Source organism: Bubalus kerabau, chromosome 9, assembly GCF_029407905.1.
Source record: "Bubalus kerabau isolate K-KA32 ecotype Philippines breed swamp buffalo chromosome 9, PCC_UOA_SB_1v2, whole genome shotgun sequence".
Taxonomy (NCBI): domain Eukaryota; kingdom Metazoa; phylum Chordata; class Mammalia; order Artiodactyla; family Bovidae; genus Bubalus; species Bubalus kerabau.
In genome coordinates, this window is record NC_073632.1 from 92,602,416 (window position 1) to 92,627,482 (window position 25,067).

General features: G+C 38.4%; 1 protein-coding gene across 5 annotated transcripts in view; it reads left to right on the plus strand.

Annotated features, from left to right (window-relative positions):
- The window catches only part of STXBP5 (syntaxin binding protein 5), a 157,331-nt gene that overhangs the window by 22,714 nt on the left and 109,550 nt on the right, over positions 1-25,067 (plus strand). For all 5 annotated transcript variants that reach the window (XM_055535890.1, XM_055535893.1, XM_055535895.1 and 2 more), the window contains exon 4: positions 4,326-4,426. In XM_055535890.1, the coding sequence (XP_055391865.1) occupies positions 4,326-4,426 (101 nt within the window). The remainder of the gene's footprint in view (positions 1-4,325; positions 4,427-25,067) is intronic.

Consider the following 25,067-nt stretch of genomic DNA (forward strand, 5'->3'; position numbering starts at 1 on the left):
CTACACTCTATTGTGTGTATGTGTGTGTAGTTTCATGCAGTTTTATTGCATACCTACATTTCATGTAATGACCAACAGGAACAAGGTACAGGTCAGTACCAGCACATAAAGGAATGCCCTCAGGCGACCTCTTTATACTTGCAGCCCTTACTGCTCTCAGACCCTAATATGTGGCAACCGCTAACCTAGTCTCCGTCTTTATGGTTCTGTTAAGATCATTTTTTTTAAAAGCAATGTAAATAACATTGCACATTGATTTAACTGCCGGGGTCCAGCCCTGGCTGATCCAGGGTATTCGAAGCAGGGACGGCGTCGGCGAGGGTCAGGATACAATAGCTTCAATTAGATATTAATTAAAGATATAAAGAGTAATAGAATAAGGATAGCTCAGTAGGAAAATTCAGTGGAGAAAAGAGGCTGAGTAGCTTGGTTTACGCGGGAGACCAATAAAACTTCAAGACAAGAAGTTTGCACCACTTATGTAGGCCACAGGCGTCCTTCCGTTCTCCCGAAGGAGAGGAGACACTGAGGCCTCCCCGGTCGAATCTTAGAAGCCCAGGCATAATTAGTAAGCATGGTGGGTTCCGCGCTCCAGATGGAGACTCAGCCAGAGTGAGAGAGAGACATGGGGAGACCAGTCTTTCGAGGAACTGATCCCAATTCTTTATTTTCCATGGTCTACTTTTATACACTCAGATGTTATGCAAAAATCACATTGGGTCAGCAGTCCTGACTTTTATCAAAGTCAGGTGCTTCATACAAATGTATACAGAGGTCTTAGGGGTGTTACATCATCTTCTGGCCAGGGGGCCTGCTGACGATTTATGACCCTCTCCTTGTGACAGCGGTCAGTCAACCAGGACACTTATTTCTCCAGGGGTGATTATCCTTAAAACAGATGCCACCCAAATAAAGTTACATTCCTATAGGGTGAGGGTGTAGTGGGTTTTAGTTAAGGCAAGAATTTACTTAGCCTAGGGTCTAATGTGATTAATATCAAAGGTTAATACTTATTTCTTCTATATATTCATTAAGGTGTGTAAGGGCAGGGGATATGGAGACTTAGCAACAAGCATTGGCTCAACAAATGAAAAACCCTTCACCAATACAATTTCTAATCAGCCCACTATACTTATACTAATGGTTTTCTAAGGAACCTGTTTTTAGAAGGTTTAAAGCATCTCGTGCCTCTCACAGTTAGGAGGCTGTGAGCAATCACATGTGGCTGGACAAGCCTGTCAGGCAGGCTAGAGAACCTTCAGAGGAGTTTGTAAGTTGAAACACTCTTGTCACGCCCAGGAATTATTATTAACTGGAGCTCTAAGTTAACTCCTTCTCCGAAAGAGGTGGTGGGGGACAGCCCCCCGTAAAGTCAGAGGTGTAGGTAAGAGCACAAAGTAGTAAAGTAGGCAGGCTCTGGTTATGGGGGTAGATGCTCGAGGATTTCCAGGGGGACTCCTGAGGCTCGATCCCGCCTTTGCGTATGTCGAGCCTCCTTCCTCATGACCTTTGCCATGGGCGGAGTGCCTCACGCCGGCCCCCAACAATTAACTATGCACCTAAATTTGGTCTACCCTGGTAGCTCAGGTAAAGAATCCACCTGCAATGCAGGAGACCCTGGTTCAATTCCTGAATCAGGAAGATCCCCTGGAGAAGGGACAGGCTACCCACTCCCATATTCTTGGGCTTCCCTTGCGACTCAGCTGGTAAAGAATCTGCCTGCAATGCAGGAGACCTGGGTTTGATCCCTGGATTAAGAAGATCCCCTGGAGGAGGGCATGGCAACCCACTCCAGTATTCTTGCCAGGGAAATTCCTGTGGACAGAGGAGCCTGGTGGGCTACAGTCTGTGGGGTCGCAAATAGTCAGACACGAGTGAGCAACTAAACACAGCACACTTAAATTTTTGAAATCTTAACTAGTCGATTAAAAATCTTATAATCTTATTAGTTGATTGGTGGCTCAGACTGTAAAGTGTCTGCCGACAACATGGGAGACCCGGGTTCAATTCCTGGGTCAGAAAGATCCTCTGGAGAAAGAAATGGCAACCCACTCCAATACTGTTGCCTGGAAAATCCCATGGACAGAGGAGCCAGATAGTCTACAACCCATGGGGTCACAAAGAATGGGACACGACTGAGCGACTTCACTTTCACTTTTCACTTTCATGCATTGGAGAAGGAAATGGCACCCCACTCCAGTGTTCTTGCCTGGAGAATCCCAGGGACAGAGGAGCCTTGTGGGCTGCCATCTCTGGGGTCGCACAGAGTCGGACACGACTGATGCAACTTAGCAGCAGCAGCAGTCATTATTCATAATGCAGGATTGTTTTCTGTAGAATTTATCATAAAGTTCTTTGATATTTTACATGTTTAAATGTTACACTTTAAGTACTTCAAAATGACAGTTTTAAAACATGCTTAACAAAATATGACTGTTTAAATTGGAATGGCTATGGAAATGTGAAAATTGAGAGTAGCTGTTTGCTTTCAGTTTTGGAAAACCATTATGTAGGTAAATGAGCCACCATAGGCAGTCAGCTGTATTTTGGCTCTACATCTTCTCTTCTTCCTTGAGATACTAAGATGGGGCAAACATCTTGAGAAAGAAGATGACCTGGTCTGAAACTATGGTGGAAGTAAGAAGGAAGAGTACAAATCTTGGATACTCTGAATCCTTTGAGTTTTCTGCTTCAGAGTGATGAAGATGCCTTCTAGTGAAAAGGAGAGTATGTGGACTTTAAGTATTTCTGGTTTCCAATAGTCATATTGCGGCAATAGGAGTAGTTTACCCAGTAGAGTAGCCCTCATCGAATTTCAAAGGTGGAAAGGACTTGGTGAGATCATTGAATGTAAATCGTCTTCAGAGCTGTTTTAGTTCTCTTGGATAAATGATAAACTCTTCCTATTTTAAAAGAGAGATTTTAAGATTTCTCATCATAACCTGAAGGATTGGAATTGCAAATCTTTTTTGAAATTAAAATAAGTTCTTAAAAAAAATAAAATTAAGTTCATGTTGCATTTATTATCTTATTCTCTGTTAGATGAAGAGTATCTTCTTCCTCTTTTGAGGAAAAACATTCATATGTCTTAATAAATCAGCCTTAGTCTATAGATTTTTAATCCAATCACACATCAAAATCACTGCTGGCAATTAAAAAAAATAAATCTGCGATGGTTCTTGCTCTAAAAATTCTGATTTGTCAGGTTGGAGGTGAGACTGAGTCCCCTACATGATTCTCACACAGTGCCAAAGGTTTTCTTTTTCAGACCTGATAGTGTTTAATAGTTTTGGCTATTCTAACTTTCTAAATTAGTCAGATTCTTCAACCCTTTGGAATGTGAAATTGTAGAGAGCTGAATGCTATCTTTGTTTTCCATATCATTCTAGTAGTAGAATTATGATGTAAGCAAAGTACGTTCATTTGTCTTAAGCCAAATCAAAGTTACTTCATACCATATATTTTAGTCAAAGGAGTATGTATGATAAGGACAAAGTAACTTATGGTCTGACTGCTAATTTTACATAACTAGTTGTTGATAGCTATATCCAACTAGATCCTAGTATCAGTTCAGTTCAGTTGCTCAGTCATGTCTGATTCTTTGTTACCCCATGGATTTTAGCATGCCAGGCTTCCCTGTCCATCACCAACTTCCAGAACTTGCTCCAATTCATGTCCATCGAGTCAGTGATCCCATCCAACCATCTCATCCTCTGTCATCCCCTTCTCCTCCTGCCTTCAGTCTTTCCCAGCATCACAGTCTTTACTAATGAGTCAGCCGTTTGCATCAAGTGGCCAAAGTATTGGACCTTCAGCTTCAGCATCAGTCCATCCCAATGAGTATTCAGGACTGATTTCCTTTAGGATTGACTGATCCTTGATCCTAGGATTGATCTCCTTGCAGTCCAAGGGACTCTCAAGGGTCTTCTCCAATACCACAGTTCAAAAGCATCAATTCTTCGGGGCTCAGCCTTCTTCACAGTCCAACTCTCATATCCATACATGACCACTGGAAAAACCATAGCTTTGACTAGACGGACCTTTGTCAGTAAAGATCCTAGTATACTTTTAGTTTATAAGATATTAAATTGTACTTTAATTAAATTGTTGAAGTTTAAACATAATTTTTATACATCCATATACACATAATACACTCGTCTACGTCTGCTGCTTAGAATTTGGGTGAGGCAAATGTTTCTCAGAACTAAAGCTAATATTGGCAAAAAGCTTTGAAATTTGAGAAGGAGATTTTTTGGCAGCCCTTTTAGTAGCATTAATGTTTGTAAATATATTCTATATAAAGTATATTACACTTTATTTTTAAGGGAGCTCTTGTGAGTGCCTTGGCTGATGACACCTTACATTTATGGAATTTACGTCAAAAGAGACCTGCCATACTACATTCACTTAAATTTTGCAGGGAAAGGTAAGAATTTCCTCAGTTATTTTATGTATATGCTATTTTATACTTCTTGAAATTTTTTTTGAATATTCTTTAATTTTTTGTGCATGTGATGGATTTTGTGTGCAATCTAAAAAATAATTCAAAAACTTAAGCTGCTATACAATAAAAAGCAAGCTTCCTTCCTTTTCATACCCATCTTCCTCTACAGAGGTACCCACAGAAATTTCTTTTGTGTCCCTCTAGAACTATATAAATACATAAGCAAAAATCTCTGTATATAGCTTTTTTATTTGCATAAAGGTAAGGCATTACATATTCTCTGTGTAACTTGTGTTCATTTAATAAAGCTGATCGATTTTTTTCATGTTGCTATATTTAAATCTTCTTTAGTCATTTTTATAACTGCATAATACTTCACTGTATGGAATCGCCATAATTTATTCAGACTGTCTTCATGAATTAACTGGAAGTTTGATATATCTAAGACTGGGTTTAATATGAATGAACATTTCTGTCATTTTCAGTTTGTCGTTCATTATTCTCTGTGATGTTACATATTTCTGTGCCCACTTAGGCAAGTATATCTATAATATAAATTTGTAGAAGTGAAATGACTTGGTTATAAAAATCTCACAGGACTTGTGAATTTTGTGGGTGATTAGAAAGGGCTTTTTCACTCCAATTTTGTTAAACATTCTCCCATATTTTTTTAAAGTGCTCTGAAAGCTGCATTTTTGTGCTTAAACTTTGATTCATGTGGAACTTGGCATGAACTGTGGATAAGGAATGCAGTCTCTCCTCCCCATTGTTATGAGGAGTATTTTTTTGGTGTGTATATGTGTATTTGCTATGCTCTGCTTAGTTGCTCAGTTGTGTCATACTCTTTGTGACCCATGGACTATAGCCCACCAGGCTCCTCTGTCCATGGGGATTCTTCAGGCAAGAATACTGGAGTGGGGTGCCATGTCCTACTCCGGGGACCTTCCCAACCCAGGGATCAAACCCAGGTCTCCCACATTGCAGGAGGATTCTTTACCATCTGAGCCACCAGGGAAACCCAGGAATACGGGACTGGGTAGCCTGCCCCTTCTCCAGGGGGTCTTCCTGACCCAGGAGTCGAATTGGGGTCTCCTACATTACAGGAGGATTCTTTACCACTTGAGCTACCAGGGAAGCCCATATATGTGTGTGTATATATATATGTATATCTGTGTGTATGTAATATATGTGCATGTGTGTCAAGGTTAAGAAATCTGAATCTAGCTAGCATCTGAATGCAGTGGAGTTAGTGTCAGGTCATGTCTGTAAGAAGGTAGGCATTAGACTGCCCAATCTGTGTCCAAGAATCAGGCCATGTCCCTGCCTTGATAAATATCAATCCATTCAGATTATATAAACTGATCAGTCTGTTTGTGAATTTGGGCTTCTGGCCACAGTGGCCTTCCAAAGTAGACAAGCTAAAGAGGCTGCTGGGAATATAGCATAGACTTTCCTAGCCAACACCAGAGCATGTCTGCACTGTATGCCAGACCAGAGCTGGCAGGTGGTCAGTAGCATAGTTAGCTATTGGGCTACATCTTGTCTGGGAAGATAATTCCCTAAATGGGTTGGAATCATGGTTCTACTACTAGGAAAGGGGCAAACATGGTAGAGGAGTTTATGGAAGGAGGGAGCAAAGAGATAAGGGAGAAAGAGCAAGGAAAAAGTCAAGGTTCAGTTCTTCTCCACCCAATGGGAGTAGAGCCAGCCTATCAACTTGCTGGGCAGAGTTTCTTAGTCTGTTTGCCAGTGGGATCTCAGAAGAGGCTCTCCATCAGCCTCAAATGCCATTGGGCTGGTGAAAGTAGTGGTGGGCATCTTAGTACTCATCTTCTTGGTGTTGGTCTCAAAGCATCTACTGACAGTGAAAGTGTAGGTATATCAGCGTTGTTGTCAACCTGGTGCATTTTTACCCTCCAGAGGGCATTTAACTGTTTGGAGACACTTTTTGTGCACTTGAATTGGGTTGGGTGAGCAGTGGTACTGTTATCTAGTGGATAAAACCACAGTTACTGTCAAACATATTAAAATGGACAAGACAGTCCCCCATCACAGAGAATTATCTGGTCCAAAACATCAGAGTGTCAAAGTTCACAAAAGCCTGCTAGTTCACTAGCCTGCTAGTTCACTGGCACATCAAAGTGATATCATTTGATCACTGTGGGGTGCTGTGCAAGTTCTCTTAATCCACCACCCACTGAAGGGATTCTTCCAGGATGTAGAATTCCAGTAGAAGAATACCTCTGATAATTCATTTACCAGTGGCATACCCATATTGCTCTCTGGGACACAGGAATGTGGCAGTATGTCATCCAAGTTCACAAACATACACTGCAGGTTATCATGGTAATCTTCATGCAGGAAGGATCAGGCCTCAAGGAGTCCCAAGTGGTCAGAGTCCCATGATTGTCTGGTATGTAGTAAAGTCTCCTCTCTAGTACCACTAAGGTTGGTTTCCAAAAAATTCTAATAAATGTGGATAAGGAACCATAAGCTAGTCAATAAGGTGCCTGTAGGCACATATATTGGCAAACGGATGGCACATGGTGTGAAATATGAAAAAGTAGCCCTTTTTGGTGGATACAACTTCAGAGTCCACCATTCTCCTCCTTAGTGGGGTGCCATTGTGCAGGGTGCAGCGGATACAATTGTATGAAGTAATCCTAAAAATTACAAATCAAATCAACTGATGGAGTTCCCCATTTTCAGTTTTGTAATATACTCTACCCACCTCACCAGTAGAAACTAGTTGGTTCTGATCAAAGTTCAGCTTCCCCTCAGCCTTTATTGTGCTGTGCTTAGTCACTCAGTCATGTCTGACTCTTTGCGACCCCGTGGACTGTAGCCGGCCAGGCTCCTCTGTCCATGGGGATTCTCCAGGCAAGAATACTGGAGTGGGTCGCCATGCCCTTCTCCAGGGGATCTTCCTGACCCAGGGCCTTTATTAGGACAACAAAAAGCAAGACACTGTAGCATGGGTAACTTGGTTCTTGAATATTCTCTTTGGATGAAGTCCTCTAGGATGGCCACAGACTTCTATAGCAGCCGTTGTACCTCAGTGCTGAGAAATGGGCCCGATGCCTCATGGTAGAACTTTGTTGTGTTCTCTTGAGACTAAAGTTCAGATTTCCTCAAAAGGTAGGGAGGGGCGAGGTGCCGTTCGGGAGTCTGCTATTAGCAGCATCTGGTTCCAGGTGGGGAGGGGAAGGCATACTACTATGCCTACTACAGCTCTAGGAACCTGCCCATGGTGGTAAGACTCATTCTGCCCCTCATCCTGAACTCTTGTCATTTACGACTTTTGACTTTTCATAATGCCCTGTAATCTCTGCTCTGGTGGAAGCCTTCTGTAGGAGCAGCTGACCCAGGCAGGAGGAGGGATGGAATCCTATCATTTCCTGCCCATCCTTCCACCTCCCTCATTTGCAGGTATCCGTTTTTTTCTTTATACAACTGCTTTGTGTTCCGTTTTTATATCCGTATCAGTCACAATAGTCTGGTATTATAAAATACTCTAAAAAATCTTAAGAGTTAAAGGAACAACAGTTTATTTTTACTTAGGCTATATGTTCTTTGTGGATTTGCTGGAACACTCTTTATTATCATTATCATTTTTATTCCAGAATCTTGGCTGAGGAACAGCCAGTCTTTACAGCATTACCAGTCAGTGTAGTGAAGAGAAAAAGAGTATGGAGAAACACGCTTGGCTCTTAAAACTTCTGCCTGGACATGATATATATCTCTTCCATTCTCATTTCTTGGGCCAGAGCAAGGCACATGGCCATCCCTAGTTTTACTCTTCTCAACTAGAAGAAGAAGAGCTGGAATATTTATGAATACTTACAACTATCATGCTGCTGATTTTTATTATTGACATTGAAGTACAATAAGCAGTAACCTAGTTAATTTTCCCCTCATTCCACAATGGATTTGGGCTAACTTAATAGTTAAGTTACTCTATTTCATCTTTATGCTATGTGTTTTTATTCTGAAACTAGGAAAGGCAGCAAAAGTATGAAAAATTTATAAATCTGTCTTATTACATTCTGAGCAATTGTTAAATGCATCAAAGTTTTTATTGTAATATAGTCTTATTTTTTATTGTAATATAGTCTTATTTTCCAGAGAAGGCAGTGGCACCCCACTCCAGTACTCTTGCCTGGAAAATCCCATGGATGGAGGAGCCTGGCAGGCTGCAGTCCATGGGATTGCTAAGAGTTGGACACAACTGAGCAACTTCACTTTTCACTTTTATGCATTAGAGAAGGAAATGGCAACCCACTCCAGTATTCTTGCCTGGAGAATCCCAAGGACAGAGGAGCCTGGTAGGAGGCTGTCTGTGGGGTCGCACAGGGTTGGACACAACTGAAGCGACTTAGCAGCAGCAGCAGCAGTCTTATTTTCGGAGAAGGCAATGGCACCCCACTCCAGTACTCTTGCCTGGAAAATCCCATGGACTGAGGAGCCTGGTAGCCTGCAGTCCATGGGGTCGCTAGGAGTCAGACACGACTGAGCGATTTCACTTTCACTTTTCACTTTCATGCATTGGAGAAGGACATGGCAACCCACTCCAGTGTTCTTGCCTGGAGAATCCCAGGGACGGGGGAGCCTGGTGGGCTGCCGTCTCTGAGGTCTCACAGAGTCGGACACAACTGAAGTGACTTAGCAGCAGTCTTATTTTAATAAATAGTTAAAATTTTTTATTTTAGTAGAAATTTACATAGGAATTACAATTTAATTGTAATTTTTCATAATGTGGATTTTTTTCTGCTTTTAACTTTTTGAAATTATGCTATAATATGTTTGGCCACTAAGTTGTGTCTGGCTCTTTTGTGACCCCATGGACTGTGCTACAATATATATAACATAAAATTTACTATCTTAACCATTTTTAGATGCACAGTTCAATTTTGTTAAGCAACCATATAATGTGGATATTTTGGTAAGATTTCACTTCTATGATTAAGAAAAAAAATGTAGAAACTGAAGTCTCAAGTTTTGGTTTAACTATATGAATTTAGACATTACATCAATGCTTTGTTTGTTGGTTTTGGTAGAAACTTTGAATTTGACAAGTAAAATTCTGTCTGGCAGTTGCCTTATCAGAATATGTTCAATTTAGCTTCTGTATTTCTTTTTTTCCTTTAAAGAAAGTTTAATTGGGAGAAAGTTGTGGTTTTATAATTAACTACAACTGTCTGCTAATTTTTTTTCATCACCTTGAACTATCATGGGCAGGATTCTTTTTAAAAAAAGCTTTTATTGGAGTATATTTGATTTACAATGTTGTGTTAGTTTCTGCTGTACAACAAAGTAAATAGCCTGTATGTCTACACATATCCCTCCTTCTAAAACCTCCCTCCCATTATCACTCCTCTAGGTCATCACAGAGCACCAAGTTGAGTTCCCTGTGCTATAGAGCAGGTTCCCACTGTTTTACACATAATAGTGTATATATGAGCATGACCAATATTCTTAACTACATTACATTTTATAATGGTTTTGAAGTAACAGTATATGAAACATTTCAAGATTAAAGAATAAATTTATATATCTATGCTTTCTTATGTAGGATCTGTTATTCTTTTAATGAAATTTCAAAGGCTAAAATTTTTCTCCATAAATATATTAGATACCTCAATAGGCAAGTCTTTATATTGAAACTAAAATATTTGCCTTAAAGATACGTTTTGTTTTATTCTAACACTCTGATTTACAGTTTACTCTCTGATTTAAAGCTTTTCCATTTGATGATAGATACATATTTTTAGAGAATAAAATAAGCATGCATTCTAAACTAATGGTTAGGAAAATATATTATATGGATTGATAATCCATTAATAATCAAAATTTCATCTTAGCAGTTATCAATGGAGCATCAGTGACCAAAGTCCTCTAAAGAAAAAAAAAAGTAATCAATAATAAAGTAACCAATTCAGATACCAACATAGCAGTAGAGAGAGTTGATGCCTGTAATACTTTAGGAATTGACTGCTGCCATAGCGTCGGATTTTCTTAGTAGCATCAATAAAATAATGTAGGGACAAAAACTAATTTGTCTCATTATATTCTTATTATAGTATTACCTAAATACTATTCTTTGCATATTTATGAGGCTTAAAATTTGCTTAGTTTTCACAAGAACAAGGCATAGCTATAAAAGAAAATTTGGCTGGGTATCAGCCCTCCAAGTTTCTAGAGGTCTTGCAAATACTTTAAATTAATTCATTGCACATATTTAATGAGAAAAATATCATAATATTGGAACAGATTCTATACCTGGAATTACAGTTTTTGTGGTAATTGCAAAATATTTTTCTATGAAAGCAGCTTAATGAAAAGTATACATGCATTAGATTTGAGACAAGTATGGTGAGAGGAAATTCAGAACTAGAACAAAGGAATGGAATGAAAGCCAGACCTGTTAGGAAGGCAGGCAGAGAGATCTACCACTCTGGACCTAATTCTAGTCCACAGAGAGAATTGCTTGCTCATATGGAAATGATGAGTCACCTTGGGAATTCTCAGTGTAGAGAACCACACGCTGAGACAAAATTTAAAAAGGGAACAGACATTCTCAGTGTTCAGAGAAAAAACAGTTGTGGACTGGTGACCTTGAGACTATTAAAGTCAGAAAGGGTTGGATAACTTCCTAGAGTAAACTTACAACTAAGGAATTTTGACAAGGAAATTGAGGCAGCCAGAGAGACTGATATACTTGCACCAGGGGTTTACAATATACTCAGGTGACAGTGGTACTCAGTGCAGAAGACACAAGGGACTCAGGTTCAATCCTTGGGTCAGGAAGATCCCCTGGAGAAGGAAATAGCGACCCTCTCTAGTATTCTTGCCTGGGAAATGCCATGGACAGAAATGCCTGACGGACTGCAGTCCATGGAGTCGCAAAAAAGTCAGACACGACTGAGCATGCTTACACGCAGGTGCAAAAAAGATGTAGAAGGAGAGGATCCCTGTAACAAATACCTAAAAATGTAGAAATCACTTTGGAATCAAGCAGTAGGTAGAGGTTGGAAGAATTTGGGGAAACATGATAGAAAAGCCTAAACTGCTTTGACTGGCTGTTTGTAGGACTCTGGACTCAGAGACTGCTGCCAGAGAGAGCTCAGAAAGAAGAGAGGAACATGACTTTGGAAACTGAAGGAAGAAGTTCCGTGTGCTATAGTAGCAGAAAGCATAACAGAAGTGTCTCTTTGTACCATGTTTAAATGTTAACTTGTATATTTAGCTGAAGAGATTTCCAAGGAAAGGCTTAGAGGTGTGATCTGACTTTTTCTTGCTGCTTTATAATAAAATGCAAGAGGAGAGGAATAAATTGAGAGAAAGAATTTTTAAATGAACTAGGACTTGATTTGGGAAATTCTTACCCCTGATCTATTTGGCACAAGACTGCTTCTCAAAGTGTGGCATAGGGAAAAACCTGAGGATGTGGCTGAACAACTTTTCAGTAAAAATCTTTGGCAGAACAAAAGGTCATAGTATTTAATTACATAAAAAACTCTTTTAAGAGATTGAAAGTATGGCTTATAGACCTTCTCAACCAAACTAGACAACCTGTAGGAAGTTTGAATATCATTCTTGGGCCCTCTCAGCAGGAGCCTAGATAGAGAAGGTATTGCCTCCAAAAGATTTGTGGGTATGACTTTTTCTAATGCAGAAAACCCAGTGAAAGGTATTCAAGTCCACAACTTTCTTGAGAAAATTGTCTAAAAGAAATATTGCCAGCTTGGACTTAAAGAGAGTACAGAATGAAAGGAGGCTACAGCAAAAGTACTTGGCTGTGAAAGTGAAGTTCTCAGTCGTGTCCGACTCTTTGCGACCCCATGGACTGTAGCCCACCAGGCTCTCCGTCCATGGGATTCTCCAGGCAAGAATACTGGAGTGGGTTGCCATTCCCTTCTCCAGGGGATCTTCCCAATCCAGGGATTGAACCCAGGTCTCCTGCATTGTGGGCAGAGGCTTTAACCTCTGAGCCACCAGGGAAGCCCTTTCATGAGAAAGGATGGTTAAGAGGGCAGAACTGGGGTACACGGAGGCTTATTCCCAGGCCTTGAAGCCTTATTAAGAAAAATCCAACATTTGGCCAGTTGGACTTCAGAAATGTTACGGACTCATTTTCACCTTCCCCTTCCCCCCATTTTGGACAAGAATTCCCACAATTGTTATGCTATGCCTGTTCAACCTGAATCCTTGAGGTGCTGGGAGCAGATAATCGGTCTCTTCAGTTTCAGATGTGGAATTGTGCCCACGATCAAGACTGAATAGTTCTCAGGACCCTCATCTGCTACAAATTTAGATGATGAGATTTGAATTTTTGAGCTGATGTTTGGGTGAGATTTTGAAGTTGAATTAATGCAGTAATTGGTTGAGACTTTGGGAATATTGAGATGGGTGAATGTATTGCATTTCTAAAGGATGAATCTTTGGAGGTTGAAGGACGGACGATTAGAGGCAAAATTCTAAGACGGCCTCCAAGATTTTCACTCTTTGGTAAACACACACCTTCTCCTAATTATTCAGTTCTAATCTAAGTATACTGCCATGAAGGAATTTTGCAAATGTAGTTGAGATCCCAAATCAGTTGCCCTTCATACAGGAAATTTATCTGATTGGCTTGGATTATCTGACTTAAAATGGCAATAAGTGAGTGGAATTACCCACATTGATTTGGCCTATCTCTGGAACTCAGTTTGGTTTAAGTGTCTCCCAGAGTATGTGGGTAACTTGAGGAAGATATGGGCACACTGATGAACCTCTGGCTAGTGTTAGAAAGGAATGTACTGAAGAGTGGATGGTAGATAGGCAAACAACGTGTCCACGATACTCTCCACTGTCTTCAAAATGAAGTTGAAACTTCTGCTCAGCATGCCCTAAAAGGTCTTGTAAGATCTGCAACCCTTCTTTTTACTCACTGTAGTTTCTTTTCACTACATTTCTCCCTCTCTTTATGCATTATAATCCAGCCACCCTGGTTTTTCAGCTTTTTAATAAATTATCCTCTCTTATGCTTATTTGTATGAGCTGACCTCCCTGCTCAAAAATCACCTACGATTATCTTTCCATGGCTCACCAATGCCTTTTCATCTTTAAAGTCTTGTCATTTCCTTTACAGGTTTTTCTGTAAGTTCCCAAGTCTGGGTTTTGTATTACCGCATAGTATGGTGCTCTTTCCCTAAAACAGCACAAACCGTTGTTGTTGTTGTCTAGTCATTCAGTCATGTTCAACTCTTTGTGACTCCATGGGCAGTAGCCCACCAGTCTCCTCTGTCCATGGGGATTCTTCAGGCAAGAATACTGGAGTATTTTGCCCTTTCCTTCTCCAGGGGTATTCCCGACCCAGGGATTGAACCCACGTCTCCTGTGTCTCCCGCATGGGCAGGCTGATTCTTTACGGTGAGCCACCAGGGAACTCTAGACTTACTCTTATAGCCTTGGTTTCTTAATTGTCTTCTCAATTAGAAAATAAACTGTATGTATTTTCCTTATTTTTTTCTCAGCAGCAGTCTCAATGCCTGATATTCAGTAAATACTCAAAAAAAGTTTGATTCTTACCTGATTGCCTTTGCAGAAACAGAGGAATCTCTTTTCTCTTGAAGGCATGACCCTCCACACACTGTTACTGTGTGGGAAATAGGTTCCAACAGGGAGAGTCTTCAAATGAAAAAAACAGGAGTGTTTGCTCCAGGCTAATTTGATATAATCTTTATTCCTCCCACTAATCCAAAACTTGCTAGGTTGTTTGATTATCCTTCAAGTGCTATTTGGTCCATAGGTCCATAGCAAAGCTTTTACATTTTTTCCTTTTTTTGTAAAAAGAGTGAAATGGGAGAATAGAGCTTTGAGCAGTGTATTTCTTTTTCCTAAACCAGCATGCCTGGGAGTTAAAGCACACTTCAATCTGTAATAATCTGGCAGTGATTTTCAAAATGAAGATGGTTTTATTTTTCATTTTTCTGCCTAATTAGCAATAATTTTCAGGACAATGTTCAATGATATTGTTGATAGCAAGTAGCTTTTTCTTTTTAATAATTATAATAGTACTGCTTCTAGAGTTTTATTGTTAGCATAATATAGGATTTTGATTTAAGATAAGAGTTTTTCCCCTTAAGAATTGGTTGTCAATTATAGAAGTTAAAGAATCCACCTGCAATGCAGGAGACATGGGTTTAATCCATGGATCAGGAAGATCCTCTGGAGAAGGGAATGGCAACCCACTCCAGTATTCTTGCCTGGAAAATCCCTTGGACAGAGAAGCCTGGTGGGCTACAGTCCATGAGATCACAAAGAGTTGGACACAACTGAGCAACTAACACTTTTATGGAAGTTGCGTTTTATTTTAATGCCTTTATAACATATTTTTTAGATGACCATGTGATTTTTCACCTCCCTTCTCCCTGAGGATTTAATCTGTGACATTAATAGATTTCCTAACACTAAGTTTTGGAGTTTTATGGTTTAGAAGACAGGAGAGAACAGAACAATGGGAAGAGGAGTAGTGACCAGAGGCGTAAGCGAAGGAAATTTTGTGGAGTTAGAATATCTGTGTCAGGAGTTAGCCCTTTCAGCCTAACCAGTAGAATTAGAAATACCTTAGTGAGCTGTATTGTAACACTCTCAGCTCGGAAAGAACTCAAAAAATTTAATGCTTATCTGACACTGCTGCTGCTAAGTCACTTCAGTCATGTCCTACTCTATGTGACCCCATAGACGGCAGCCCACCAGGCTCCCCCGTCCCTGGGATTCTCCAGGCAAGAACACTGGAGTGGGTTGCCATTTCCTTCTCCAGTGCATGAAAGTAAAAAGTGAAAGTGAAGTTGCTCAGTCGTGTCCGACCCTCAGTGACCCCATGGATTGCAGCCTACCAGGCTCCTCCGTCCATGGGATTTTCCAGGCAGGAGTACTGGAGTGGGGTGCCATTGCCTTCTCCGTATCTGACACTAAGCCCCCACAAATACTCAATCTTTTAGACTTTGTTGGAAAGCTATGAAGTTAAATGTGTCTTAGATGTGGAGTTACTGCTAAAATAGAAAATATATAGTATTAAAACCATTAGAGAAGGAAATGAAGAAAATAAATAGGGGTTAGGAAAAGAGATAAAACATTAGAAAAACAGATGTTTAAGGAAAAAAATTGGTTCAGCTAAATCAGTAATCAGAATCATTTAGTATTCAACTAAATCAACTACTAAAATCAACTACTGAAATTTGGGGGTTTGAGACTGGATTTAAAAACAATAAAATATAGCTGTTAAACTGTTTATAAAAGATATACCTAAAACATAATTACACAAAGTTAGAAAGTAAATGGAAGGAAAAACGGAAGAAAAGCACAGATCATGCAACAAAGGTTACAGTATTTATAGAAATACCACTAGCAAAAATAAAAACTTCATTCCAGGAACAAAAGAAAGATTTAGCAAATGGAAAGCTTCACACTAAGAAATACTCAAGTTTTAAAATGTCACTCATCTCCATGTCTATAAATTCAGTACTGTTTGAATCAGAATTTTAGCAGCATTGCTCATTGGACTGAATAAGGTGATCTGCAGTACATTTGGAAAAAAGAAAGTCTCAGAGCAACCAAGACAGTTTTGAAAAAGAAATACGAGACAATAGGGCTTATTTATTAAATACCAAAAATCATAAAAGTATAGATTAAAAGGGTTCAGTAATTATAAGGGGAAGACAGATGAATCAAAACACAGTAAATGGACTCTAGAAATTTGTATATGAAGAGAAAGAAAGATACACACACGCTTGATATATGACAAAGGTGTCATTGTAAAAAAAAAGGATGCTGCAGTAAACAAAAGATGCTGTGACAGCTTTTATCCAAATGGGGAAAAGTGGTCCCTACTTCGTGACTGAAATAAATTGCATGCCAGTTAAAAACCTAAATGCAAAATGAACAAAGAAAATGTAAAACTTGAAAGGAAATGACAGGGAGCACCTGTAAGACCTGAGCAAGGTGTGCTTAAATAGCATAAATAAAAAACACAAGCTAAAAATAAAAGGATTAAAAGTTCTGTACAATACACTTACCATAAAGTTAAAAGACAAACCTCATTCACCAGGTACTGATAAGCACAGGAAATTCAGAACAATTTGTACAATACTCTTTTTAAAACAATGACTCCCTCCACACTCCAGATTCATGTTGTCTTATGTGTATGTTATGAACATGGAGCAAAAATAATGGAAGAATATGCTGCTGCTACTGCTAAGTCGCTTCAGTCATGTCTGACTCTGTGCAACCCCATAGACGGCAGCCCACCAGGCTCCCCCATCCCTGGGATTCTCCAGGCAAGAACACTGGAGTGGGTTGCCATGTCCTTCTCCAGGAAGAATATGCAGTTCCAGGCTATTACTATGACTTACAGGGAGAGTAAATTTTAGAGAAGATGAACATAATAAAAAACTTAAATGATTTCAGTTCAGTTCACTCACTCAGTCGTGTCCGACTCTTTGCGACTCCATGAATTGCAGCACGTCAGGCCTCTCTGTCCATCATCAACTCCCGGAGTTCACTCAAACTCACGTCCATCGAGTCAGTGATGCCATCCAGTCATCTCATCCTCTGTTGTCCCCTTCTCCCCCTGCCCCCAATCCTTCCCAGCATCCGAGTCTTTTCCAATGAGTCAACTCTTTGCATGAGGTGGCCAAAGTACTGGAGTTTCAGCTTTAGCATCATTCCTTCCAGAGAACACCCAGGACTGATCTCCTTCAGAATGGACTGGTTGGATCTCCTTGCAGTCCAAGGGACTCTCAAGAGTCTTCTCCAACACCACAGTTGAAAAGCATCAATTCTTCGGCGCTCAGCTTTCTTCACAGTCCAACTCTCACATCCATACATGACTACTGGAAAAACCATAGCCTTGACTAGACGGACCTTTGTTGGCAAATGATTTAAGTCTGCATAAATGTACAAATAGAATAATACTTATGCATTTGTGTATGCATATATATATCTGTATAATATTTATGCACTTTGTGTATATATGTATAGAGAGAAAGAAACTTCTTCAGTAGTAAAGCCACAGACTCAAGATATTTAGAGTATGCCCTTTACTCTTTAAGTAATCTAATATATAAATGGAAAAGTATAGTTAACAACTCAGTTGCACATGAGTTGTTCATTAACTAAATTGTGTCCGACTTTTTGCTACCCCAGGAACTGGAGCATGCCGTGCTTTCCTGTCCTTCACTATCTCCCAGAGTTTCCTAAAAGTCTTGTCCATTGAGTTGGTGATGTCATCCAACCATCTCATCCTCTGTCACCTCGTTATCCTCCTGCCCCCAATCTTTCCCAGCATCAAGGTCTTTTCCAATGAGCCAGTTCTTCTCATGAGTACCAGATAGCTTTTGTTTATCGTACCATTTGTTATATAATAATACTTTGACACCTTTATTCGTAAAGGTGAGTAATACTATTAAAAACAGAACTGTAAGAAACCCAGAAACCCTCCATACAACAAGGAACAATGTTTTTCAGATGTTGTTGGTTATTTCTGTAGTTGACATACACTGTTTTCATATATGATAGTCACTGTTTTACTTACTGATGCTCAGTTTTTTGACATCCATTGATGATGTTAAGGTCTCATTTCACAAGAAGGGTTATTAATAGCATGATTTATTTGGACATATTTCCAAGTTCTTAAATGTTTTGTAAAAATTGAGATGTAATTGATAAAAGAATATAGTAAATCAATACAAATGTAAAATGACCTTCAAAGATCTCTGAGGCTTATTTTTTGAAACTTTTATTACATTTTACTTCTGTGTTATAGATATGATGAAGATTTTTCTAAAGTAGCTATGACAGTTTATCAGAAAAGATATGTGGGACTACAAATAGAAAAGAAGTCCTTTGGACAGATTTATAAATTGCTTTCAGCTGACTCTGCTGTTTTGAGAATATTTGAACATTTCCATGTCATTAATGCAAACTTAAGTTTTCATCTAATAACAGGACAGTATAAGGTACAATTGATTTAAGAAAAATATCAAATAACATTTGCTTTTTTATTTTCTTCTGCATTAATTCACTTGATAAACAATGATTAAGATCCTGACTCATGCAAATACTATAATAAATTCTGGAGAGACATGGAAGTTATAATTGTCTAAGGGAGATGGAATAGCTAATTACAATGCAATGGAAAATGTGATATAAATGTAGTGAAATTTTCTTATGAAATTATAAAGATTAAAATTAACCAGAAAAAGGGTGTATCACCATGTTTGGGGAATTTTAGATAAAGCATTACAAAGGAGCCCATATGAACAGATTTGTAGGGTTAGTAGGAATTTTCTACAATGGCACAGGGGAAAGGGAATTTCCATAATGTTCAGATGTTCTGATTTATAAAGCAATCTCACATGTTTCAGGAACTATATCTTGTTAGACATTGTTAGGTGTATAATCCATAGAGGATAATTTTGGAAAGATGAACAGGGTCTACTTCCTGAAAAGCTGTATGCAATTATAAGAAAGTTATTTTCAGCCTTTTTCCAACTTTTAAATCATTAAATGAATAATGTTGTCTGAACAAGACATGTTATTAAGTAGGTGTTTTTTGATCACTTTATACTATCATATAGATAAGTAGCTGATGAGGTACATCTCTTTGCCATGTTAGCCAGGGTTCAACATAGGAACAGAAAGCACTGTAGATATTTTTAGCATAAAGGAATTTAATTTAAGGATATAACTATTTATAATATGTTTGGAAGTGTGCTGGAACTGTTAAGTTTTAGAACTTACTATTACTGCCATACAACTGCCTCTTGCCATGTAAACCTCAGGAGCAGATCTTGGAATGCTGTGTTCGGTTTCCACTGCTCTTACCCTCTTAGACCTCAGGTTTCCGTGAACATTCTTGTCAGCAGAAACACAGTAGAAAAATGGTCTTCACCTCACTGCTGCCTACAAATCTTAAGCACATTCAGTTAGTAGAAACATAGTATCATCTAGAATTCCAGTTGTAGGAGGGTTTGGCAAATATAAATTTTAGCTTTCTAGCATCTCGAAGACAAGAAGGCCTATAGGAGGATATGAAGAGGATGCTGAGTAGCAGTTGACCAAATCCAGACTATAACCTCCTTTCTCAGACATATATACCACAAAGTGTCAGTAAATATTGCCTAAGAAGCATCATGGTAGAAGATAGGAAGCCATTAGAGTCTTGCAAGCAAGATAATGGTGTCTGTGACCTCTCTTTGCTTTGAAAAGATGACTCTTGGGGCAGCTTGGAATTGATTTAACAATCAGTGGTAATGGTTTAAATTAGACCCAGGCCACAGGGCTAGAGAGAGATTAAGTCAAGAATATCTGATTGTTTTGTTAACTAACTTAATAAATTCTCACAACTTTTTTAGTTCATTTGTCCATTTAATGAATATTTGTTGAGTATTAGGTGCATGATAGTATAATATTTGCAAAGACTGTAAAAGTGATGACGTATTTCTTGTCATGTTGGGCTGATCGAATGGTAGTCTAAGCATGTAGAGGAGTTTATTGGCTCATATTTCTTTCTATGGATTAAATTGTAAAGTTGTAATCATCTGTGTATTATGCCCTTCTTTATGGGTGGTTAATTTCAATATAGGAGGCTGTTTGTGTTCTCCTGTTAAAGAAAATTGGTAATAGTAAATCTTCCTTACAGTGCTTATTGACTACATAGTATTTCACAGATTGCTGCTAAGGATAGTGAATAGAATATTTGTATCACTCCCTAACCGTTAACATATTGCACATTTTTTTAAAGTTCTTCAAGCAAATATAAAAATTGTTGTGTTCCCAGTAATACTTTGTGTACATTAAATATATTTATGTGTAAGTTCAGTATAGGGAGTTAGAATACAGCTCCATTTAGTGACACACTGAAGGAATTCAACTTTATTATCTGTGTATTTCTAATGTATTAGTTTCATTCACACTTTTTATTTTTTTGGCTCAACTTGTTCATTTTAAAGTTTCTTTTCAGCCTCAAGTTAATATTCCATTCTTATTTAACCTTATTAGTGTTTACTGGGTTTTAATGTTTTCCATGTGGTCTCAACTATATGTAGTATTATAAATTATTTTTGGTATAACCTTTTCCCTTAATAATGTCAGCACATAAACTTAATTTGGTTTCCTGGTATTAGTAAAAATTGAAGTCACTGTCATTTATTATGATGTTTATCACCTGAAAATAAAAAAATCTTTATGATAAAAGTACATGAAAAAAATAGTTATGAATTTGATTTTAATCACAGGTAATGTTTTAGCTTCACGATAAATACACTTACATTCCTAAAAAGTTTTCCTGAGGCCTTTTTAACATTACTCTAGAGCTTTAAGAATTGGTTTGCCCATGTTTCATGACTTCATTTTCAACTAAAAATTGTAGTTGAATATATTATGTAGTAGATCGATTATCTATTCCTGAATATCAAAACATCCCAAAATTTAAGAGGCTAAAATAATGATTACTTTGTTTGCTTACCATTCTCTGCATCAGCCACTTGAGTTGGGCTTAGCAGGAGTCGTTTTCTCCTGCAGTCGATGTACCACGCTCATGTGGTTGCTCTACTGACTTGGGTGATCTAGGCTTGCCTTCTCATTTGTCTGATGGTTGATGCTTGCTATGGGCTGGGCCATTGTCTCCAGAAGTTTCTTCTGGGTTTCATCACATGGCATCTGGGTCCCAAAAGTATAAGGAAGAGGGAAACCGTAACGTGCAAGTTCTTTTCAGTCTCCGCTTGTGGCACAGCAACTAAAGTTCCATTGCTCAGTAGAGTCACATTACCTGTCCCAGCATTAGCGTTGGGGAGATTGTGCAGGAGAGGGCGTACGGTGGGTGGAGATGAGATCTTCTGGAGCCGTCACTGTAGTTTTTTCCATATGTGATATTTGGTTCATTGTAGAAACCTTATTTCCAGTATTTTTCACATCTTTTGATCTGAACTCTTTTTGAAATGATAGTTCAGTCCCCTTTGTTTCATGACTACTTTTACTGAAAAAAATTGGATTTCCATCATGGATTGCTTTCTTCAGTCCAGTCACTCAGTCGTGTCCAACTCTTTGCAACCCCATGGACTGCAGCACGTCATGCTTCCCTGTCTATCACCGACTCCCGACAGTTGCTCAGACTCGTGTCTATCGAGTTGGTGATGCCATCCAATGATCTCATCCTCTGTCATCCCCTTCTCCTCCTGTCTTCAATCTTTCCCAGTCAGTTCTTCATATCAGGTGGCCAAAGTGTAGGAGCTTCAGCATCAGTCCTTCCAGTAAATATTCAGGACTGATTTCCTTTAGGATGGACTGGTTGGATCTCCTTGCAGTCCTGGGGACTTTTCAAGAGTCTTCTCCAACACCACAGTTAAAAAGCATCAGTTCTTCAGCACTCAACTTTCTTCATGGTCCATCCATGCATGACTACTGGAAAAGCCATAGCTTTGACTAGATGGACCTTTGTTGGCAAAGTAATGTCTCTGCTTTTGAATATGCTGTCTAGGTTGGTCATAGCTTTTCTTCCAAGGAGTGAGCGTCTTTTAATTTCATGGCTGCAGTCACCATCTGCAGTGATTTTGGAGCCCAGGAAAATAAAGTCTGTCACTGTTTCCATTGTTTCCCCCTCTGTTTGCCATAAAGTGATGGGACCAGATGCCATGATCTTAGTTTTTGAATGTTGAGTTTTGAGCTAGCTTTTTCACTCTCCTCTTTCACTTTCATTAAGAGGCTTTTCAGTTCCTCTTCACTTTCTGCCGTAAGGGTGGTGTCATCTGTGTATCTGAGGTTATTGATATTTCTCCTGACAATCTTGATTCCAGCTTGTGCTTCATCCAGCCCAGCATTTTGCATGATGTACTCAGCATATAAGTTAAATAAGCACAGTGACAATATACAGCATTGATGTACTCCTTTCCCAGTTTGGAACCAGTCTGTTGTTCCATTTCCAGTTCTAACTGTTGCTTCTTGACCTGCATACAGATTTCTAGGAGGCAGGTAAGGTGGTCTGGTATTCCCATCTCTTGAAAAATTTTCTGCAGTTTGTTGTGACCTACCCAGTCAAAGGCTTTTGCATAATCAATAAAGCAAAAGTAGGTGTTTTTCTGGAATTTTCTTGCTTTTTGATGATCCAGCGGGTGTTGGCAGTTTGATCTCTTGTTCCTCTGCCTTTTCTAAATCCAGCTTGAACATCTGGAAGTTCATGGTTCACAGACTGTTGAAGCCTGGCTTGGAGAATTTTGAGCTTTACTCTGCTAGTGTGTGAAATGAGTGCAATTGTGTGTTAGTTTGAACATTCTTTGGCATTGCCCTTCTTTGGGATTGGAATGAAAACTGACCTTTTTCATTGCTTTCTTAGATTCATTAAATAACAAAAATCTCTCTCTAAATGTACATATCAGACATGTACATAATATGTGCCTATAGTTTTCAGTATGCTAATACATGTTATTCTTTTTAAGTAACCAATTAATATAAATTTTCACCAATTTAATTATTTAATAAAAAGCTTCCTTAGTTATATATCTTAATTTCCAACAGAGAACACTAAGATTCTTATTTTGTAACAAGGAAATAAGGTCATGTTTGTATAACAAATTTAAAGGACACTAGCTCATTATAGTAATTCAAGTCCAGTTTGTGTTAACCACCAGCTTCATATTTTGGTAACTGACTAATTAAATTGCCCCAAATTTTAGAATCTTGCATTTCTTCGTAAAGCATGTTGATTGACTTGCTTCATTTTAGTAGTGCATTTTGGGGAACCATATTTTCTTATTGGCCTTTCCCTAAAGCACTGGCATGGTATTGTTTTATTTGATTGCAACATGGAATTTTATTTTTCTCATTATATTCCTAATCCAACATATTCATGAAAATTTGCTAGTTAAGAAATTATCAAGTTAATTGTGATAAAAAAAAATTTGACTTTCCCCCTCCTCAATTGACTTAAATAATCAAGGTAGTTTTGGAACTTAATAAGTTTTAAATTTGGTGGGGCATTGTACAAATATACCCCTATGGTTCGTATTGTTTTTAAGTGTACAAGATTCATTCTAGGGATAATATTAAAGTCTTTGTGCCAGATCAGTAAGTAAACATTTTAAGTTCCTTCTTAAAATGTTAAACATTAAATAGGATAAAGATTAAAAGATAAAGATGCTTAAAATTTCCCAGCAATGTAAGTTGGTTTTATAGTTGACTGGAGGAAAAAAAAACCTTACTATGGTAACTAATATTGAAAAAGTGAGTCTAGGGAAAAACTCTAGATTTCTTTCTGAACAGTAAAGAATTTGTTCTGACTTCACTTTAAATATTTGAGAAACAGCTGTAGTATGTTGTTGCTGTGCTAAGAACAGAAAATATTGTATGATATATCCAAAATCTCTACCATTAAGGAGTTAAGTTTAAACTTTGTAAATATGTGACTTAAATAATGTTGTTAGTATTAAAATGAAAAGTGGATCATGTAATTGTATTAAGCCAATAACTACTGCTTTTTTGAAGAATAATGGATAATTGCAAAAAAGCAGTACAGATCAGGAAGTTGGATATTTCTGTTTTTTTGTGTTTTTTTTTTTTTGTTTTTTGTTTTTTTTAGGTCCAACTCATGATTTTGGCTTATTTTGAAACTATTTTTAAATTTTCAGAATGTTTCAGGTATACTCATGTTTCACTTTAGGGCACATTTCAAATGAGATAGTTTATGATATTTATCGCATTGTTCATTTTGTACCTGGCATGCTATTAGTGTAATTTATTTTCTTCATGTTGTTAAAATTTGCCTATAACTTAATTGGTAGAGTAGCATTTAGTTTTTTATAATAATTAGCTAACATTTATTGAGCACTTACATATGTCAAGGCCCCATTTTAAGCATCTACCATGCTTTGTCTATTTGATCCTTTCACTGAGGCTCTGCTGCTTAGACACTAAAGCTCTAAGAGATTGAGTGGGCTCCTGAAGGTCATGCTAGTGAGTGTTGGAGCTGGAAGTTAAACCAAGGCAGTTGTATTAGAGTCATAATCTTGTTTTCATAATTCCTAAAACCACACAGCTCTGAAAAATTTATTTTAAAAAGCTTGATTTAGGTATAATGGACATACAGTAAACTGCACAAATTTAAAGTGTGCAGTTTGATAAGTTTTGACACATACATACACTCATGAAACTGTCACCATAATCAAAATAATGAACCTGCCCGTCATCCCAGAATGTTTCCTGTGGTAATCCCTCCTGTCTTCTGTTTCTGGTCCCTACCCCACAATTCCAGGCAAGCCCTGACTTGTTTTCTGTTACAGTAGATTAGTTTGCATTTTTCTATTGCATATAAAGGGATTCCCTGGTAGCTCAGAGGTTAAAGCGTCTCCCTATAATGCGGGAGACCTGGGTTCTATCACTGGGTCGGGAAGATCCTCTGGAGAAGGAAATGGCAACCCACTCCAGTATTCTTGCCTGGCAAATCCCATGAACGGGGTCGCAAAGAGTCAGACACGACTGAGCGAATAGTCTAGTCTTATTGCATATAAATTGTACATGGAACCATGTAGTATATCTTTTTTGTCTGGTTTTCCCTCATCTTCAGTACTTTGAGATTAATTGGTATTGT